The following is a 15,534-nucleotide window of genomic DNA, read 5'->3' as shown; positions in this document are numbered from 1 at the left end:
ATCCCCCACTCACTGGGCGTGACCTTGGTCAGGATTGAATGATGAAGGGGTGAGAACCGTTTATGCAACCCTGAGCTCCGTGGAGAAACAGGTGGCATAGAAATGCAACAGATAAATAAATAGATAGAGAGGCGTTCTTATGTGAGACGACCCCACAAAACGGGAAGCGATTTCTCTCTCCCTCTGCCGGCCATTTTCTGAAGTGTGCACCCTTCCCTCCCACAGAGATGTCCGAAACCGGAAGCAAGTTGATCGACTCGGAGCTGGAGAATGCCATCAACGGGGTCCGGCGGATGAAGGTCCTCATGGACCAGACAAGCAGGGACCACCGGGATATCTTGAACGCCTTGGAGGACACCAAGAAGCAGAAGGAGGTCTGTCTCCACGAGGCTCTGCAGGCTGCAGGCCGAGAGAACTTCCCCCCAAATGTCCAGCTCTTGCAAAAGATACAGCTTAAAGCTGACCAGCCGCGCCTTTGGGGTGAGGTCAAATTGCTGCAACCTCGCCCCCAAAGGTGCCTTCCTCCATTGTCTCCCGAGACAGAAGTAACCCCCCCCCAACACACTTGTTGCCCTCCTCTCGAGGGAAATTGGACGGTATTTTTCTTGCTGTTCCAAACATCCCCCTTGAGCTTCTCTTCCTCTGCCCTCTTGTTGTTGTTTAGTCGTTTAGTCGTGTCCGACTCTTCGTGATCCCATGGACCATAGCACGCCAGGCACTCCTGTCTTGCACTGCCTCCCGCAGTTTGGTCAAACTCATGTTCGTAGCTTCGAGAACACTGTCCAACCATCTTGTCCTCTGTCGTCCCCTTCTCCTAGTGCCCTCAATCTTTCCCAACATCAGGGTCTTTTCCAATGATTCTTCTCTTCTCATGAGGTGGCCAAAGTATTGGAGCCTCAGCTTCACGATCTGTCCTTCCAGGGAGCACTCAGGGCTGATCTCCTTCAGAATGGATAGGTTTGATCTTCTTGCAGTCCATGGGACTCTCAAGAGTCTCCTCCAGCACCATAATTCAAAAGCATCAATTCTTCGGCGATCAGCCTTCTTTATGGTCCAGCTCTCACTTCCATACATCACTACTGGGAAAACCATAGCTTTAACTATACGGACCTTTGTAGGCAAGGTGATGTCTCTGCTTTTTAAGATGCTGTCTAGGTTTGTCATTGCTTTTCTCCCAAGAAGCAGGCGTCTTTTAATTTCGTGACTGCTGTCACCATCTGCAGTGATCAAGGAGCCCAAGAAAGTAAAATCTCTCACTGCCTCCATTTCTTCCCCTTCTATTTGCCAGGAGGTGATGGGACCAGTGGCCATGATCTTGGTTTTTTTTTATGTTGAGCTTCAGACCATATTTTGCACTCTGCCCTCTTACAAAGAACTTAACAGCCCCGTTTGACTCTTCCAGGAGGCTCTCCTCCTAGCCCAGGAGACGGAGAAACAGCTGACTGAGAAGGAGGTCTGCAACGAGACCATGCTGGCGCTCTGGGAAGAATGCAAGCCCTGCTTGAAACAGACCTGCATGAGGTTCTACACCCGGGTGTGCCACAGCGGGGCCGGCCTGGTCGGCAGGCAGGTGAGCATGTCAGTTGGGTTCCCCCGAGAACCTGCCTGGAGAACCAGGGCGACATCTGATGTGGAAAGAAATATCTGGATGGGGCCAGGCGGGGCATGGCAAGGCAGCCAGAGGAGGCTCTGTTCCTCCTCCTCCTCACTTCTTGCACCAGGGGCCAGGGATCAGGACCTCAGGTGATGAACAGGGTCCCCAGGAGTGAGCATATGGAAGAAGGTAGTCCTTAAGGTACCTAGATTCTGCAAGCTCTTTTGGGTTTTGAAGGGGAGAAGCAGCCTAGGGCTGGAGTTGTGTCTGCAGAGAGTTCTGGTCGCCTCGCCCCCAGAAGGATATCGAAGAGTTGGAAAAGGTTCAGAAAAGGGCACCCAGAATGATCTCACGAGGATGGAGCATAGCTGCCAAGTTTTCCCTTTTCTCGCAAGGAAGCCTATTCAGCATAAGGGAAAATCCCTTTAAAAAAGGGATAACTTGGCAGCTATGGGATGGAGCAAGGTCCCTTATCTGGAAAGGTTGCAACATTGGGAATTTTTTATGTCGGGGCATGCGCAGAGTGCCCCATCCCAATGCCAGCAGAGTGTGCCAAAAGAACATAGCAACACCAAACCGTTCTAGGAAGAGTCACATGCTTTGCTGGCAGTTTGGGTGTAACCTTTGACACCTCCCTTTCTGTGGAGGCGCAGGTTGCAGCCACAGCTAAGGTGACATTTTTCCATCTCCGCCGTATTAAGCAGTTGGTCCCTTACTTCTCTCGCTCTGATCTGGCCACAGTGATCCATGCGACGGTCACCTCCAGGCTTGATTATTGTAACTCGCTCTACGCGGGGCTGCCCTTGAAGCTGACCCAGAAACTCCAGCGGGTGCAGAATGCCGCGGCGAGGCTCCTTACAGGGTCCCGGCCGCGGGATCACATTCATCCAGTGCTTTACCAGCTGCACTGGCTCCCGGTGGAGTACAGGATCAGGTTTAAGGTGCTGGTTTTGACCTTTAAAGGCCTATGCGGCTTGGGACCCTCGTACCTACGGGACCGCCTCTCCTGGTATGCCCCGCGGAGGACCTTAAGGTCCACAAACAATAATACTTTGGAGATCCCAAGCCATAAGGTGGCTAGATTGGCCTCTACTAGAGCCAGGGCCTTTTCAGTATTGGCCCCAACTTGGTGGAACGCTCTTTCACAGGAGACCAGGGCCCTGCGGGATTTGTCATTTTTCTGCAGGGCCTGAAAGACAGAGCTGTTCCGCCTGGCCTTTGGGTTGGACTTAGTCTGACCCCTGTGTTTTCCTCCCTCATGGCTTGGATCTATGGACTACTTAAAATGAGGCTGCACTTAAAAATTTTAATATTGTATTTTAATCTGTATTTTAATTAATTGCTTTTTATGTTTTAGTGTAATTTTATTGGTGTGAGCCGCCCTGAGCCCGGTTTTGACTGGGGAGGGCGGGGTATAAATAAAATTTTATTATTATTATTATTATTATTATTATTATTATTATTATTATTATTATGCAGTTTCACGCAGTTGTAGATGCAGTCTCCTTGCAGCGTATAGACCAGGCACCCCAAAACTTTTGCCCTCCAGATGTTTTGGACTACAATTCCCATCATCCCCGACCACTGTTCCTGTTAGCAACGGATCATGGGAGTTGTAGGCCAAAACATCTGGAGGGCCGCAGTTTGGGGGTGCCTGGTATAGACCAGTGTTTCTCAACCTTTTTTGGGCCACGGCACACTTGTTCCGTGAAAAAAATCACAAGGCACACCACCATTAAAAAAGTTAAAAAATTTAACTCTGTGCCGCCCTATATTATAATTATGACTGTAAGAAACACTTGCCAAATATTGCTTTCCGGCAGGTCAGTGTTGTGTATTGGCGGCCGCCAGGCACGTGACAATGCAAATCGCCCTTCTCGTCGCCGCACATCGCGGCACACCAGCCAGCGTCTGGTGTGGAACAGTGGTTGAGAAACGCTGGTATAGACGATGCTTTGAAGCTTGCCTCAAGCACATCAGCATTTATACTGTATATTGTGGTGACTCATTCTCACATGCTTGCTGACTCGTTCTCACATGCTTAACTAGCTGCAGGTGCAGGACAAGTCTCGGCCAAATTAAACAGCACACCAAAACCAGCCCTTTCTCGTCCCTTTTCCTCTGTGTGCATAAACCTACGCTAACATTTTAATTTAAAGAAAAGGCGAGTAAGAGGTGTTATGGCGGAAGTTCATGAAATTATGCGCAGTGTTGAGAAAGGGGTTAGAGAAAAGTCCCCCCCCCACTCTCCTAACACACTGAGTGAAGCTGAATGTTGGAAGGTTCAGGGTAGAGAAGAGAACTATGGAACTCATTGCCACAGGAGGTAGAGAGAAGAACCAACCTGGATTAGGAAAATTCATGGAGGAGTGGCTCCTAGCCAGGATGGCTCTGCCCTGCCTCCGTGCTCAGAGGCAGCGATGCTTCTGAATCCCAGGTGCTGGAAAACCCAGGAGGGAGAGTTGCTCTTGTGTTCGAATCCTGCTTGCGGGTTTCCCTTTGGGACATCTGATTGGCCAGTTTGAGAACCAGAAGAGGCTGCTGGATCAAGCCAAGTGGCCTGTGGGAAACTGGCGAGCAGGATTCGAGCATAAGAGCAACTCTCCGTTCCTGGAGGGTTTCTGCAACTGGTAAAGAGGCGAAGCGAGAGGTTCCAGCAGGCTCTTCAAAGGGTCAGCAAACCTTTTCAGCAGGGGGCCAGTCCACTGTCCCTCAGACCTTGTGGGGGGCTGGACTATATTTTGGGGAAAAAAAGTAAAGTAAAGTAAAAGGACAAATTCCTATGCCCCACAAATAACCCAGAGATGCCTTTTCAATAAAAGGACACATTCTACTCATGTAAAAACACCAGGCGGGACCCACAAATAACCCAGAGATGCGTTTTAAATAAAAGGACACATTCTACTCATGTAAAAACACGCTGATTCCTGGACCGTCCGTGGGCCGGATTGAGAAGGTGATTGGGCCGGATCTGGCCCCCGGGCCTTAGTTTGCCAACCCATGTTCTTAGGCATTGCTAAACCAGCTGTGGGCAGCTATCTGCCAGGACTCGCTGTAACAAAGTTTTAACTGGTCCAGAATCCCACCCAAAATCTTCCTCTCCCTGCTGCCCTACTGCTTGGCGTTCCTGCTGGATTATCATCCAAGGTTTAGCTGATGGGGATCAGAGTTCCCTAATTGTAGGGACCCCCTTCCCCATCTCGCTTAGTTGTAGTTGTTGTTGTTAATTGAATTTATATACCGCCCTATACCCGGGGGTCTCAGGGCAGTTCACAGAATAAAATTCAGATATAAAATCACAACGTATAATAATAAAAAAAATACAACCCAATAACAGCCCCCCGAAAAGAGCCTCATTTTAAAAGGGTATAGGAGGCCAATCAGATCAACCAAAGGCTTGGTTAAAAAGGAACGTTTTTGCCTGGTGCCTAAAGGTGTGTAGTGAAGGCGCCAGGCGAACTTCCCTGGGGAGAGCATTCCGCAGACGGGGAGCCAATGCAGAGAAGGCCCCGTTCTCGTAGTTGTCCGGAAACTGATGCAAGATGCTCCTCCTTAGAGCTGATGGCCAGGGGCTGTGGGCCATTCGCTGCCCTTGTTCATAGAATCATAGAGTTGGCAGCAAATTCCACTGCCGAACAGCTCTTACTGTCAGGAAGACAGGATGGACGGACCCTCGTGGGTGCAGGGGGGCCCCTCTTGGTAGTTCCTCCGCCTTCTGGGCGGGGGGCTCAGGGAGAGACGGCCCTCTTTGTGGGACTCCCCCCTCTTTGCCACCTTGACCTGTGCCTCTCAAGGGGTAGGATTTTAGGACCCACCTTCTTTTCATGGCGGTAAGCTGTTTTAAATTCATGATGCTGGTCTAGTGGGCCACTGGCCTGATCCAGCCCATCTCTTTGGATCTTCTTCTTCTTCTTTATTGAGTTTATATACCGCCTTATACCCAGAGGTCACAAGGCGGTTCACAGAAAAACATCACAACATCACAACTTCCCTGGGGAGAGCATCCCACAGACAGGGAGCCACTGCAGAGAAGGCCCCGTTCTCGTGTTGCCACCCTCCGGACCTCTCGAGGAGGAGGCACACAAAGGAGGGCCTCAGAAGGTGATCTCAGGGTCTGGGTCGGTTCATATGGGAAGAGGTGGTCCTTGAAGTATTGCGGTCCTGAGCCATTTAAGGCTTTATAGGTGTAGAAGCTGAAAGGATGCTCAGGGCTTTTTTCTGCTCTTGCTGCTGCAGCTGGAGGACTTCCTCAACCACTCCTCGCCCTTCACGATCTGGGTCGACGGGGAGCGCCTCGACTCCCTGAAGGACGTGGACCAGGACCAAGGGCAGCGGTTGGACGACCTGGAGGAGCGCTACAGCCTGATTGAGGGTGGCGTGGACGACCTCTTCCAAGAGAGCACCCAGGCCTACGGGCAGCTTGCCCCCTTCTTCCACTCGCCCTTCAGCGGCTTCCGGGACATGTTCTGGGGCCCCATCCGCAGCATCCGCCTCCCGGGGTCCCGCCTGGCCCGGGACCTGGCCCCCTTCCCCGCCTTCCCAGGCCAGTACCGACCCCACCAAGACTTCCACCAGCTGTTCCAGTCGCTCCACCAGATGACACAGCAACTCATGAACGGGGGGCTGAGGGGGCCCTACGGCCAGTGGCCGGAGGGACGGCCGGGGCTTTCCCTGGGCAGGCTCCCAACAGGTGAGTGGAGATCGCGGGCAGGTGAGCAGGTCTGGCCTCCAACACCCGTCCAGAATTGCCTGCCTGCTGGCCAATAGATATAGGACATAATATAGATTTTTTATAAAATTAAATTTTTATTCCATTTTCTTTTTCAGTTATTACAAATATCACATATCCATATATTACATTCCCTCTTCCCACCCCTCCTGGGCTTCCCCCAACTTCCACTTCTGATTTATTTCCCCTCTATTATTATAATAATATAATAATTTATTATTTATACCCCGCCCATCTGGCTGGGTTTCCTCAGCCACTCTGGGCGGCTTACAACAGAAAAATGAAATAAAATAATCTATTAAACATTGAAAGCCTCCCTAAACAGGGCTGCCTTCAGATGTCTTCTAAAAATTTGGTAGCTCTTTTTTTCTTTGACATCTGATGGGAGGGCGTTCCACAGGACAGGCGCCACCACCGAGAAGGCCCTCTGCCTGGTTCCCTGCAACTTGGCTTCTCGCAACGAGGGAACCGCCAGAAGGCCCTCTGTACTGGACCTCAGTGTCCAGGCAGTTACACACTGCTATCTCTAAACAAATACATTATATTATTTCCTTGTTTTCTACATATTTCTATTATTAAAGGTGTGAGTGCTTATTTAAATCCTGCCATCAAGTCAATAGTCTTTCTTTGTTTCTGCAAGTATACAATGAATGGTTCCCATTCTCTTTCAAAGTCTCTGTTGTCTTTCCCCTGTAATCTGTCCTTCAGTTTTGCCATTTCTGCATAACTTATCAGTTTTTCTTGCCATTGTTCTTTAGTTGGCACTTCTCCAGTCTTCCAATTTTGTGCTATCAACATTCTCGCCGCTGTAGTAGCGTACATAAATAGCATCCTCTTCTCCTTCGGTAGGTCTTGGCCTAAAATGCCCAACAGGAAAGCTTCTGGTTGTTTAACAAATGCTATTTTCAACATTTTCTTCAGTTCATTATATATCCTTTCCCAGTACAATTTTACCTTTTTGCAATCCCACCACAATATGATAAAACGTACCCTCTGCTTCACATCTCCAACATTCTTTCTTTTCATTTTTATACATTTTTGCCAATTTAACTGGTGTTATTTACCATCTGTACATCATCTTCATATAGTTCTCAACAAAATACAATCTGTGAATTTCAAATTTCTTTTCCACAATTTTATCCAATTTTCAAATAGAATATAGATTTTAACCTCTGGGGAAAACTTTGGAAAAGCGATTTGAAGTTTACAGCATGTTATTCCCTGAGGGAGAACTACTGTATATTCCTGCGTATAAGACTACTTTTTAACCCAGGAATTTTTTCTCAGAAGTTGGGGGTCGTCTTATACGCCGGGTCGTATTTCTTATACGGCGAGCATATACCAAACTCTATATTTTAACTGGAAAAGTTGGGGGTCGTCTTATACGACCAGTTGTCTTATACGCCGTACTTGAAAATGATTAACAGGTGGTATTTTTAAAATTGTCCAGTAGCACCTTAGAGACCAACTAAGTTTGTTCTGGGTATAAGCTTTCAAGCACAGTTCTTCAGATACTTGCCTGAATCTAGATGGTATTTAACTCCGAGTAGGCTTTAACTCCGAGTAGGCGTGCTATGGTCCATGGGGTCACGAAGAGTCGGACACGACTAAACGACTAAACAACAACAACAAGGCTTGCTCAGATGTATAAGACTGAATCAGATAGGTGCTGGAGATGCAAAGAGGTGGAGGGAACGTTCTTTCACATGTGGTGGACTTGTAAAAGGGTAAAAGAATACAGTGGTACCTCGCAAGACGAATGCCCTGCAAGACGAATTTTTCGCAAGACAAATGCGTCTTGCGATCTGATGGTGACTTGCAAGATGAATTCGTTTTGTGAAATATTCGTCTTGCGAATCGCGGTTTCCCATAGAAATGCATTGAAATTTAATTAATGCGTTCCTATGGGCAAAAAAAGAAATTTCAATGCATTCCTATGGGAAACCGTGATTCGCAAGACGAATTTTTCGCAAAACAAATTGACTCACAGAACGAATTAAATTCGTCTTGCGAGGCACCACTGTATTGGGAAACGATCCATAATGAATTGAAAAAAATGTTTAAAAGCACTTAAAAAAAAAAACCAAAGTCCTTTTTGGTGGGGATAATTCAGACTGAAATTCCCAGGTGCCAATAAAGGTTATTTATGTATGTCACTACTGTGGCCCGTGTTTTGTTAGCCCCCAAATGGAAAATGAGTGAGGTCCCAACTAAAGAAGAATGGCAACTTAAACTAATGGAATATGCACAGCTTGCAGACTTAACATATAGAATAAGAGAACAAGAAGAACATATGTTTAAAGAAGATTGGAAAACGTTTATTGAATACCGGGGGATTGTGTAAACCTTAAATTGTTGGCAGCGTTAAGATAAATTCAACAGTATAGGTAAGTTTTGATGGATGCAATAAGGGAATACTGAATGGTTTAGTTTTTGTAAAATATGCAGGGATTTATGATATGTAAAATGAACCATGGAAAGAGAAGAAGGGAAGTCACTGACATTTTAAGGATGTTTAAATGAGTATTCTAAATTGTAAAACAGAAAATTTAATCAAAATTATACATAAAAACAAAAAACAAAATTTCCTGCCTGCTCCGGGCGTGTTGCAAGCATGTAGGCAGAGGTGGCCCAGTTGACGTGGGGTGCTTGAACTTTTGACCTAGTGCCTTGCCAAAGTGTCCTGAGTAAGCTTAGCAGCCTAGAAATAAGAACCATAGAATTGTAGAGTTGGAAGGGACATCCAGGGTCATCTAGTCCAACCCCCTGCAATGCAGGCGTCTCGACGCACGGTTCCCCATCCAATCTGAAACTATGCCGGACGCTGCTTAGCTTTGCAAATGGCCTAGGAGGTTTTTTAAAAATAATAATAATCAAAGCTGCCATTGGATTCCTTGTGGAATTGGTTAAATGAAACTGCCAGTACAGTCATACCCCATGATACGTCCACTTCATGTTGTGTCTTTTCAGGTTATAGACGTGCCAAACCCGGAAGTCCCGGGACAGGTTACGTCCAGGTTCACCGCGTCTGTAAGCGGCGCGCATGCGCAGAAGCACTAAATCACGCTTTGCGCATGCACAGAAGCGCCGCATTGCGTCATGCGTGTGTGCAGATGCGGCGCTTCATGTTGCGGCCTTTTCATGTTGCGAACGGGCTGCCGGAACGGATCCTGTTTGCAACATGAGGTACCACTGTATCATGATGCTGCTATGCAATGAGTCAGCTTGGTATTGCCTGCACTGACTGGCAGCAGCTCTTCCGGGTTTCAGGCAGGAGATACGTCCAGCTCTTTACCTGGAGATGCTGCCGGTGGGGATTGAACTTGGGCCCTTCTGCATGCAAGGCAGCTGCTCTGAGCACCCAGCAGCCCCTCCTTCCCATTAGAATGGGGAGAAGACATTGTGATACAGTTCCATTTGGCCTTGAGTTCCCCTTGGCTTTAATGGATGAGGCCAGTTTGTGCCCCCGCCATGAGAGTCACCGTCTCTCTCCTTCTCTGCCAGGGGCCCCCAGTCCTGGGGACGACCGCCTGGTGTGCCGCGAGATCCGCCGCAATTCTTCCGGCTGCCTGAGGCTGAGGGAGAGGTGCGAGAAATGCCAGGCCATCTTGGACGTCGGTGAGTCGGTCAAGGCTGCCTCTTGATTCATGAAAACAACTTCCCTTTGGGGTGGGGGCAGGGTTCCCTTTTGGGGATGAAGCCCCCCCCTGCCCCCACACATCCAGTTTTCTTACAGAGCCAGAATTCTGGGGTCAGGAGCTGCAAAGGGTTTGGTGTAACTTTGCAGGAGATGGGCCTCTTGGGCCTTCTGGATCGCCCAGTTCTGGGTGCCAAAGGTGGGGAGGGTCTATGGCATCATAAAACCATGAAGCTGGAAGGGACAATGAAGGTCATTTAGTCCAATCCCCTAAAATGCAGGAATCTTTTGCCCAAAGCGGAGCTCAAATCCACGATCTCAAGATAAAGTATCTCCTGCTCTACTGACCGAGCATTTTGCTCTGGATCAATTGCTTTTGAAAATAATATTTCATTGACAATTCCTTATTGTTTCACTGGGGGCGGGGGTGTCTAGTAAAAAAAAAGACACATTTATTGCGGTACGGCTTGATTTCATATCCTTCACAAATAAGGAGGCATGTGGACGATTGGTTGTTCCCGCTTGCGCTAAAGTATGGGTTTCATGAAAATACAGTTAACAAGACACAATAAACCCATTCTCTTTTATTTTATCATATTTTATTCTGATTGCCTCTCTGTTCATATGATGTGCACATGATAAGAAAGCAAGGGAATTAAGGTGAACATTTTTTGTTTGATCCAGCCAATGTATTGGTAATTACTGGGCTGTTTTCCTTTCCCAAATATTTGGAATATTCTAAAACATATTCTGCTGTACTCAAGTTCCATGCATAAAGAGGCTGCATAATACTTCTTTTCCTGACATATTTCCTCTCTCTCCTATTTTCTTTCTGTAAAATTTTCCTTTTCTTATGATTTTAAAATATCAGTAAAAATTATATGGGGGGAAAAGATGAGGGTGTTTTGCTCTGGATCGATTGGTTTCCAGAATGATCTTTGATCAAAAGATTCTGTGCTCTACAATTTTACGATTCTCTGATTCCCTTGACCTTTGCTCCCCTGCCTCTGAACCTCCTGCAGACTGCTCCCAGACAGACCCAGAGCAGACCCGGCTGAGAGAGCGTTTTGAGGATGCCCTTCGACTCGCGGAGCGCTTTACCCGGAGATACGACGAAATCCTCAAGTCTTTCCAGGAGGAGATGCTCAACACCACGAGTCTCCTGGACCAGCTCAACCAGCAGTTTGGCTGGGTGTCTCGCCTGGCCAACGTCACTCGGAACAGCAACAAACCTCTGCAGGTCACTATGGTGGGTGTCTCCTCGCCCCTGCGCTGTGTGTGGGCACCTGCGCTGTAACCGACTTGCCCTTCCTCCCGTTTGCCTAGTCTGCCCATAATGCTCTGCCATGCTTTGTTCAGCCTAACTATGGTTTGTTTGCATGTGCAGATGCAGTCAAGCACGCTGACCATGGTTTGTTTTCTACCAGCAAACCATGGTTTGTTGCCTTATGGACCACGGTTTAACAGTGGTTTGGCATTATGTCCCAACACAATAACCTTGCTTTTGTTGTTGTTTAGTCGTTTAGTCGTGTCCGACTCTTCGTGACCCCATGGACCATAGCACGCCAGGCACTCCTGTCCTGCACTGCCTCCCGCAGTTTGGTCAGACTCATGTTTGTGGCTTCGAGAACACTGTCCAACCATCTCGTCCTCTGTCGTCCCCTTCTCCTAGTGCCCTCCATTTTCCCCAACATCAAGGTCTTTTCCAAGGATTCTTCTCTTCTCATGAGGTGGCCAAAGTATTGGAGCCTCAGCTTCACGATCTGTCCTTCCAGGGAGCACTCAGGGCTGATTTCCTTCAGAATGGATAGGTTGGATCTTCTTGTAGTCCATGGGACTCTCAAGAGTCTCCTCCAGCACCATAATTCAAAAGCATCAATTCTTCGGCGATCAGCCTTCTTTATGGTCCAGCTCTCACTTCCATACATCACTACTGGGAAAACCATAGCTTTAACTATACGGACCTTTGTAGGCAAGGTGATGTCTCTGCTTTTTAAGATGCTGTCTAGGTTTGTCATTGCTTTTCTCCCAAGAAGCAGGCGTCTTTTAATTTCGTGACTTCTGTCACCATCTGCAGTGATCAAGGAGCCCAAGAAAGTAAAATCTCCCACTGCCTCCATTTCTTCCCCTTCTATTTGCCAGGAGGTGATGGGACCAGTGGCCATGATCTTGGTTTTTTTTGATGTTGAGCTTCAGACCCTATTTTGCGCTCTCCTCTTTCACCCTCATTAAAAGGTTCTTTAATTCCTCCTCACTTTCTGCCATCAAGGTTGTGTCATCTGCATATCTGAGGTTGTTGATATTTCTTCCGGCAATCTTAATTCCTGCTTGGGATTCATCTAGTCCAGCCAATACAACACAATAACCTTGCTTAGCCATGGTTTATTATTATTATTATTATTATTATTATTATTATTATTATTATTATTATTTATTTGGGTTTTTCAAATTAAAAATTTAAAACGTATCAACATACAATATCGCAACAAGATTCCACAGAATCTCCTGGGCTTCCCTCCTCCCTTTGTGGGTCCTATTGTTAGTCATTTCCTCCTGTATCTTTTATAATAACCCAAATCTTTTGCATCTCCATTATGTCCAAAATTCACCATTAAACTACAAGTGTTATTCAAATCCCACTAATGATTTTAGCTGTTTAGAATGGTTTTTAAGATAGATTAAAATTCCCCCCTCCGTTCCTTATTGAAATTTTGGTCTTCCTGATTTCCAATTCTGCCGGTCATTTTTGCCATTTTGGCATAGTCCATCGACCAGCCATGGTTTGTTCAGCCACCACACCCCAAAAGCCTCAAGGCTGAAAAACTGAGCTGTGAAGCCATGGCTTCCTTTCTTCATTGGCGAGGTGACCTGTGCTTTATTGAATAAACCATGGCTAAAACTAACCATGGTTTAGCAGCCAGGTATTAACATTCCTCTTCAACCAGGCCTTTGGCTGGTTAACATCTTATAGCCTTTTAAATGTGTTTTTGGGGGACATTACTGTTTTGTTTTGATTATCCATTTTTTTTGTGTTTTTATCTTGTATTTTTATTCTGTGAAAGGCCCTGAGATCTTTGGAGCAAGGGTGGTACAGTGAAATCTCGGTTTTCAAACATCTCAGCTGCCGAACATTTCGGAAGCCGAACGCCAAAATTCAATTTTCGAATGGGCATTTCTCAATTTTCCTCATTGAACTTGCCTTTTGATCCTCGGTTTTCGAACGTTTTGGAAGTTGAACAGACTTCCGGAATGGATTATGTTTGAAAACCGAGGTCCCACTGTATACAAATTTAATAAGTAAAAAATGAATATAAATTATAGGAGCTGTAGCTGACTAGTGAAGCACCTGGTTAAAACTGGTTTGGGAACTCTCGTCTTGCACCATAGCAAGCTGGGGGTTTGTTGACCCAGGAACAAAAGAAAAGTTGGGACAGCACCCCTTGCATGTTCCACGTAAGGCCTGTTCCCACGTTCACCCACTGAACACGGGTGCGAGTGCTTGTGTGAAGAGAGCAGGCACTTGTTGAGCTGTATAAATTGGCTGTTGTGCAGATGGATTTTGCGCTCGTTGAATGCAATGCGTAAACATCCCTTCAGCTGCGGTTTACTTGGAGGAAACACACTGAAATGAATCCACATGACTAGGTTAGGCCCATTGATTTCAGTGGGGCTACTCTTGAGTAAAACGTAGTCAGATGATGGCCATCTCCTAAAATCTGAAGGGCTGTCCCATGGAAAAGGGAATTGGAATTGTGGAGTTGTAAGGTCCCCCAAGGGTCATCTAGTCCAACCCCCTGCAATGCAGGAATTTCAGTTAAAGTATCCCTGACAGATGGCCATCCAAGCTCTGCTTAAAAACCTCCAAGGAAGGAGAGTCCACCACCTCCTGAAGGAGACTGTTCCACGGTTGAACAGCTCTTACTGTCAGAAAGTTTTTCCTGATGTTTATTTGCAATCTCCTTTCTTGTCACTTGAAGCCATGGGTTCGAGTCCTACCCTCCAGAGCAGGAGAAAACAAGCTTGCTCCATCTTTCCCGTGAGAGCCACTGAGATATTTGAAGATGGCTGTCCTATCCCCTGAGAGTCTCCTCTTTCTGCAGCCTGAACTCTTCTCCAGGGAGCAAGCTTGTTTTCTCCTGATCTGGAGGGTAGGACTCGAACCCATGGCTTCAAGTGACGAGAAAGGAGATTGCGAATAAACATCAGGAAGAACTTTCTGAGGGCAAGAGCTGTTTCGACAATGGAATGGTTTCCCTCGGGAGGCGGTGGAGGTTTTTAAAGAGAGGTTGGGCAGCCATCTGCCATGGATGCTTCAGCTGAGATTCTTGTGTTGCAGGGGGTTGGACTGGATGACCGTTGGGGGTACCTTCCAACTCTACAATTATATGAAAACTGCCTCATTTGGCCCCAGGCACAGCTGGGAGAAACCAGTGTGTAGGAGAGCCACCTTCTGAATCAGTTGCATGTGCTAAGATCCATTGATCTGCTTTCCCCCCTCTTCTTCAAGGTGGCTACCAAATCTTCGGACCCCAAGGACCCATCGCAGCCATCGGACACACAGGTGACCGTCCAGCTCTTTGACTCCGAGCCGCTGACCCTCCTGGTGCCAGGGGACCTGGAAGTGAAAGACCCCCGATTCATGGACCTGGTGACCAAGCAGGCCATCCGCCAGTTCAAGGCCAACGAAGTGTAAGTGTCCGGAGGGTGCTGTGGCTCAGTGGCTAGAGCAGGCTTCCTCAACCTTGGCCCTCCAGATGTTTTTGGCCTACAACTCCCATGATCCTTAGCTAGCAGGACCGGTGGTCAGGGATGATGGGAATTGTAGTCTCAAAACATCTGGAGGGCCGCCGTTTGGGGATGCCTGGTTAGAGCCATCAGCCTTGCAGGAAAAAGGTTCTGGGTTCGAACTGTGGTGGCACTTCCAAGTAGGGCTCGGGGAGACTCTATGCCTGAAACTCCAGGCGGCCATGGCTGCCAATCCATGTAAACCAGGGTTTCGCAAACTTGGGTCTCCAGCTGGGTTTTTTTTTTGGACTACAACTCCCATCATTCTGAGCTAGCAGGGAATGATGGGAATTGTAGTCCAGAAATAGGAGGAGAGAGAGCACTGTGGAGTACATCTGGTCCCATTTTTAAAGCAGGTGTTGGAGGGCCACCTGGGACGGATGCTTTTATCTAAAATTCCTGTCTTGTGTGAGGTTGGACTAGATGACCCTGGGGGGTCCCTCCCAACTCGTGATTCATTACTCTTATCCCCCTACAGGTACACTTCCCAGAGTTCCCTATGAATGATGGATTGCTAAAGCACTCTTTAGGCCACAATCACACCATACATTTAAAGCGCTATTTAGTTTATAAAATTTATACACCACTCGATTTAAAGAGAAAAAAAGACCTCAGAGTGGTTTTTTTAAATGATAAAAAAAATTATTAAGAGAAATGTAAGACTTCTGAAAAGTTAAAATAACGATAGGATAAACAAACAGACTAACTAGATACCATTTTAAACAGTAATAGGAGCTGTAGTTTAAGGGGGCCGAGCGTTGTTCGGAGATCCTTATTTCCCCCACAGAG

At 47.2% G+C, this 15,534-nt stretch overlaps 1 protein-coding gene across 1 annotated transcript in view; it reads left to right on the top strand.

Annotated features, from left to right (window-relative positions):
- CLU (clusterin) overlaps positions 1-15,534 on the top strand; it is a 32,680-nt gene that overhangs the window by 16,641 nt on the left and 505 nt on the right. Inside the window, exons 3-8 of the mRNA XM_060273206.2 lie at positions 226-374; positions 1,403-1,570; positions 5,831-6,284; positions 9,828-9,941; positions 10,983-11,209; positions 14,468-14,649. Coding sequence (XP_060129189.2) covers positions 226-374; positions 1,403-1,570; positions 5,831-6,284; positions 9,828-9,941; positions 10,983-11,209; positions 14,468-14,649 — 1,294 coding nt within the window. The remainder of the gene's footprint in view (positions 1-225; positions 375-1,402; positions 1,571-5,830; positions 6,285-9,827; positions 9,942-10,982; positions 11,210-14,467; positions 14,650-15,534) is intronic.

The sequence above is a fragment of the Zootoca vivipara genome, chromosome 3 (genome assembly GCF_965207765.1).
Source record: "Zootoca vivipara chromosome 3, rZooViv2.hap1.1, whole genome shotgun sequence".
In the NCBI taxonomy this organism is placed as follows: domain Eukaryota; kingdom Metazoa; phylum Chordata; class Lepidosauria; order Squamata; family Lacertidae; genus Zootoca; species Zootoca vivipara.
Note: the sequence above shows the minus strand (reverse complement) of the source record. Positions and strands in the feature narration are given on the sequence as shown.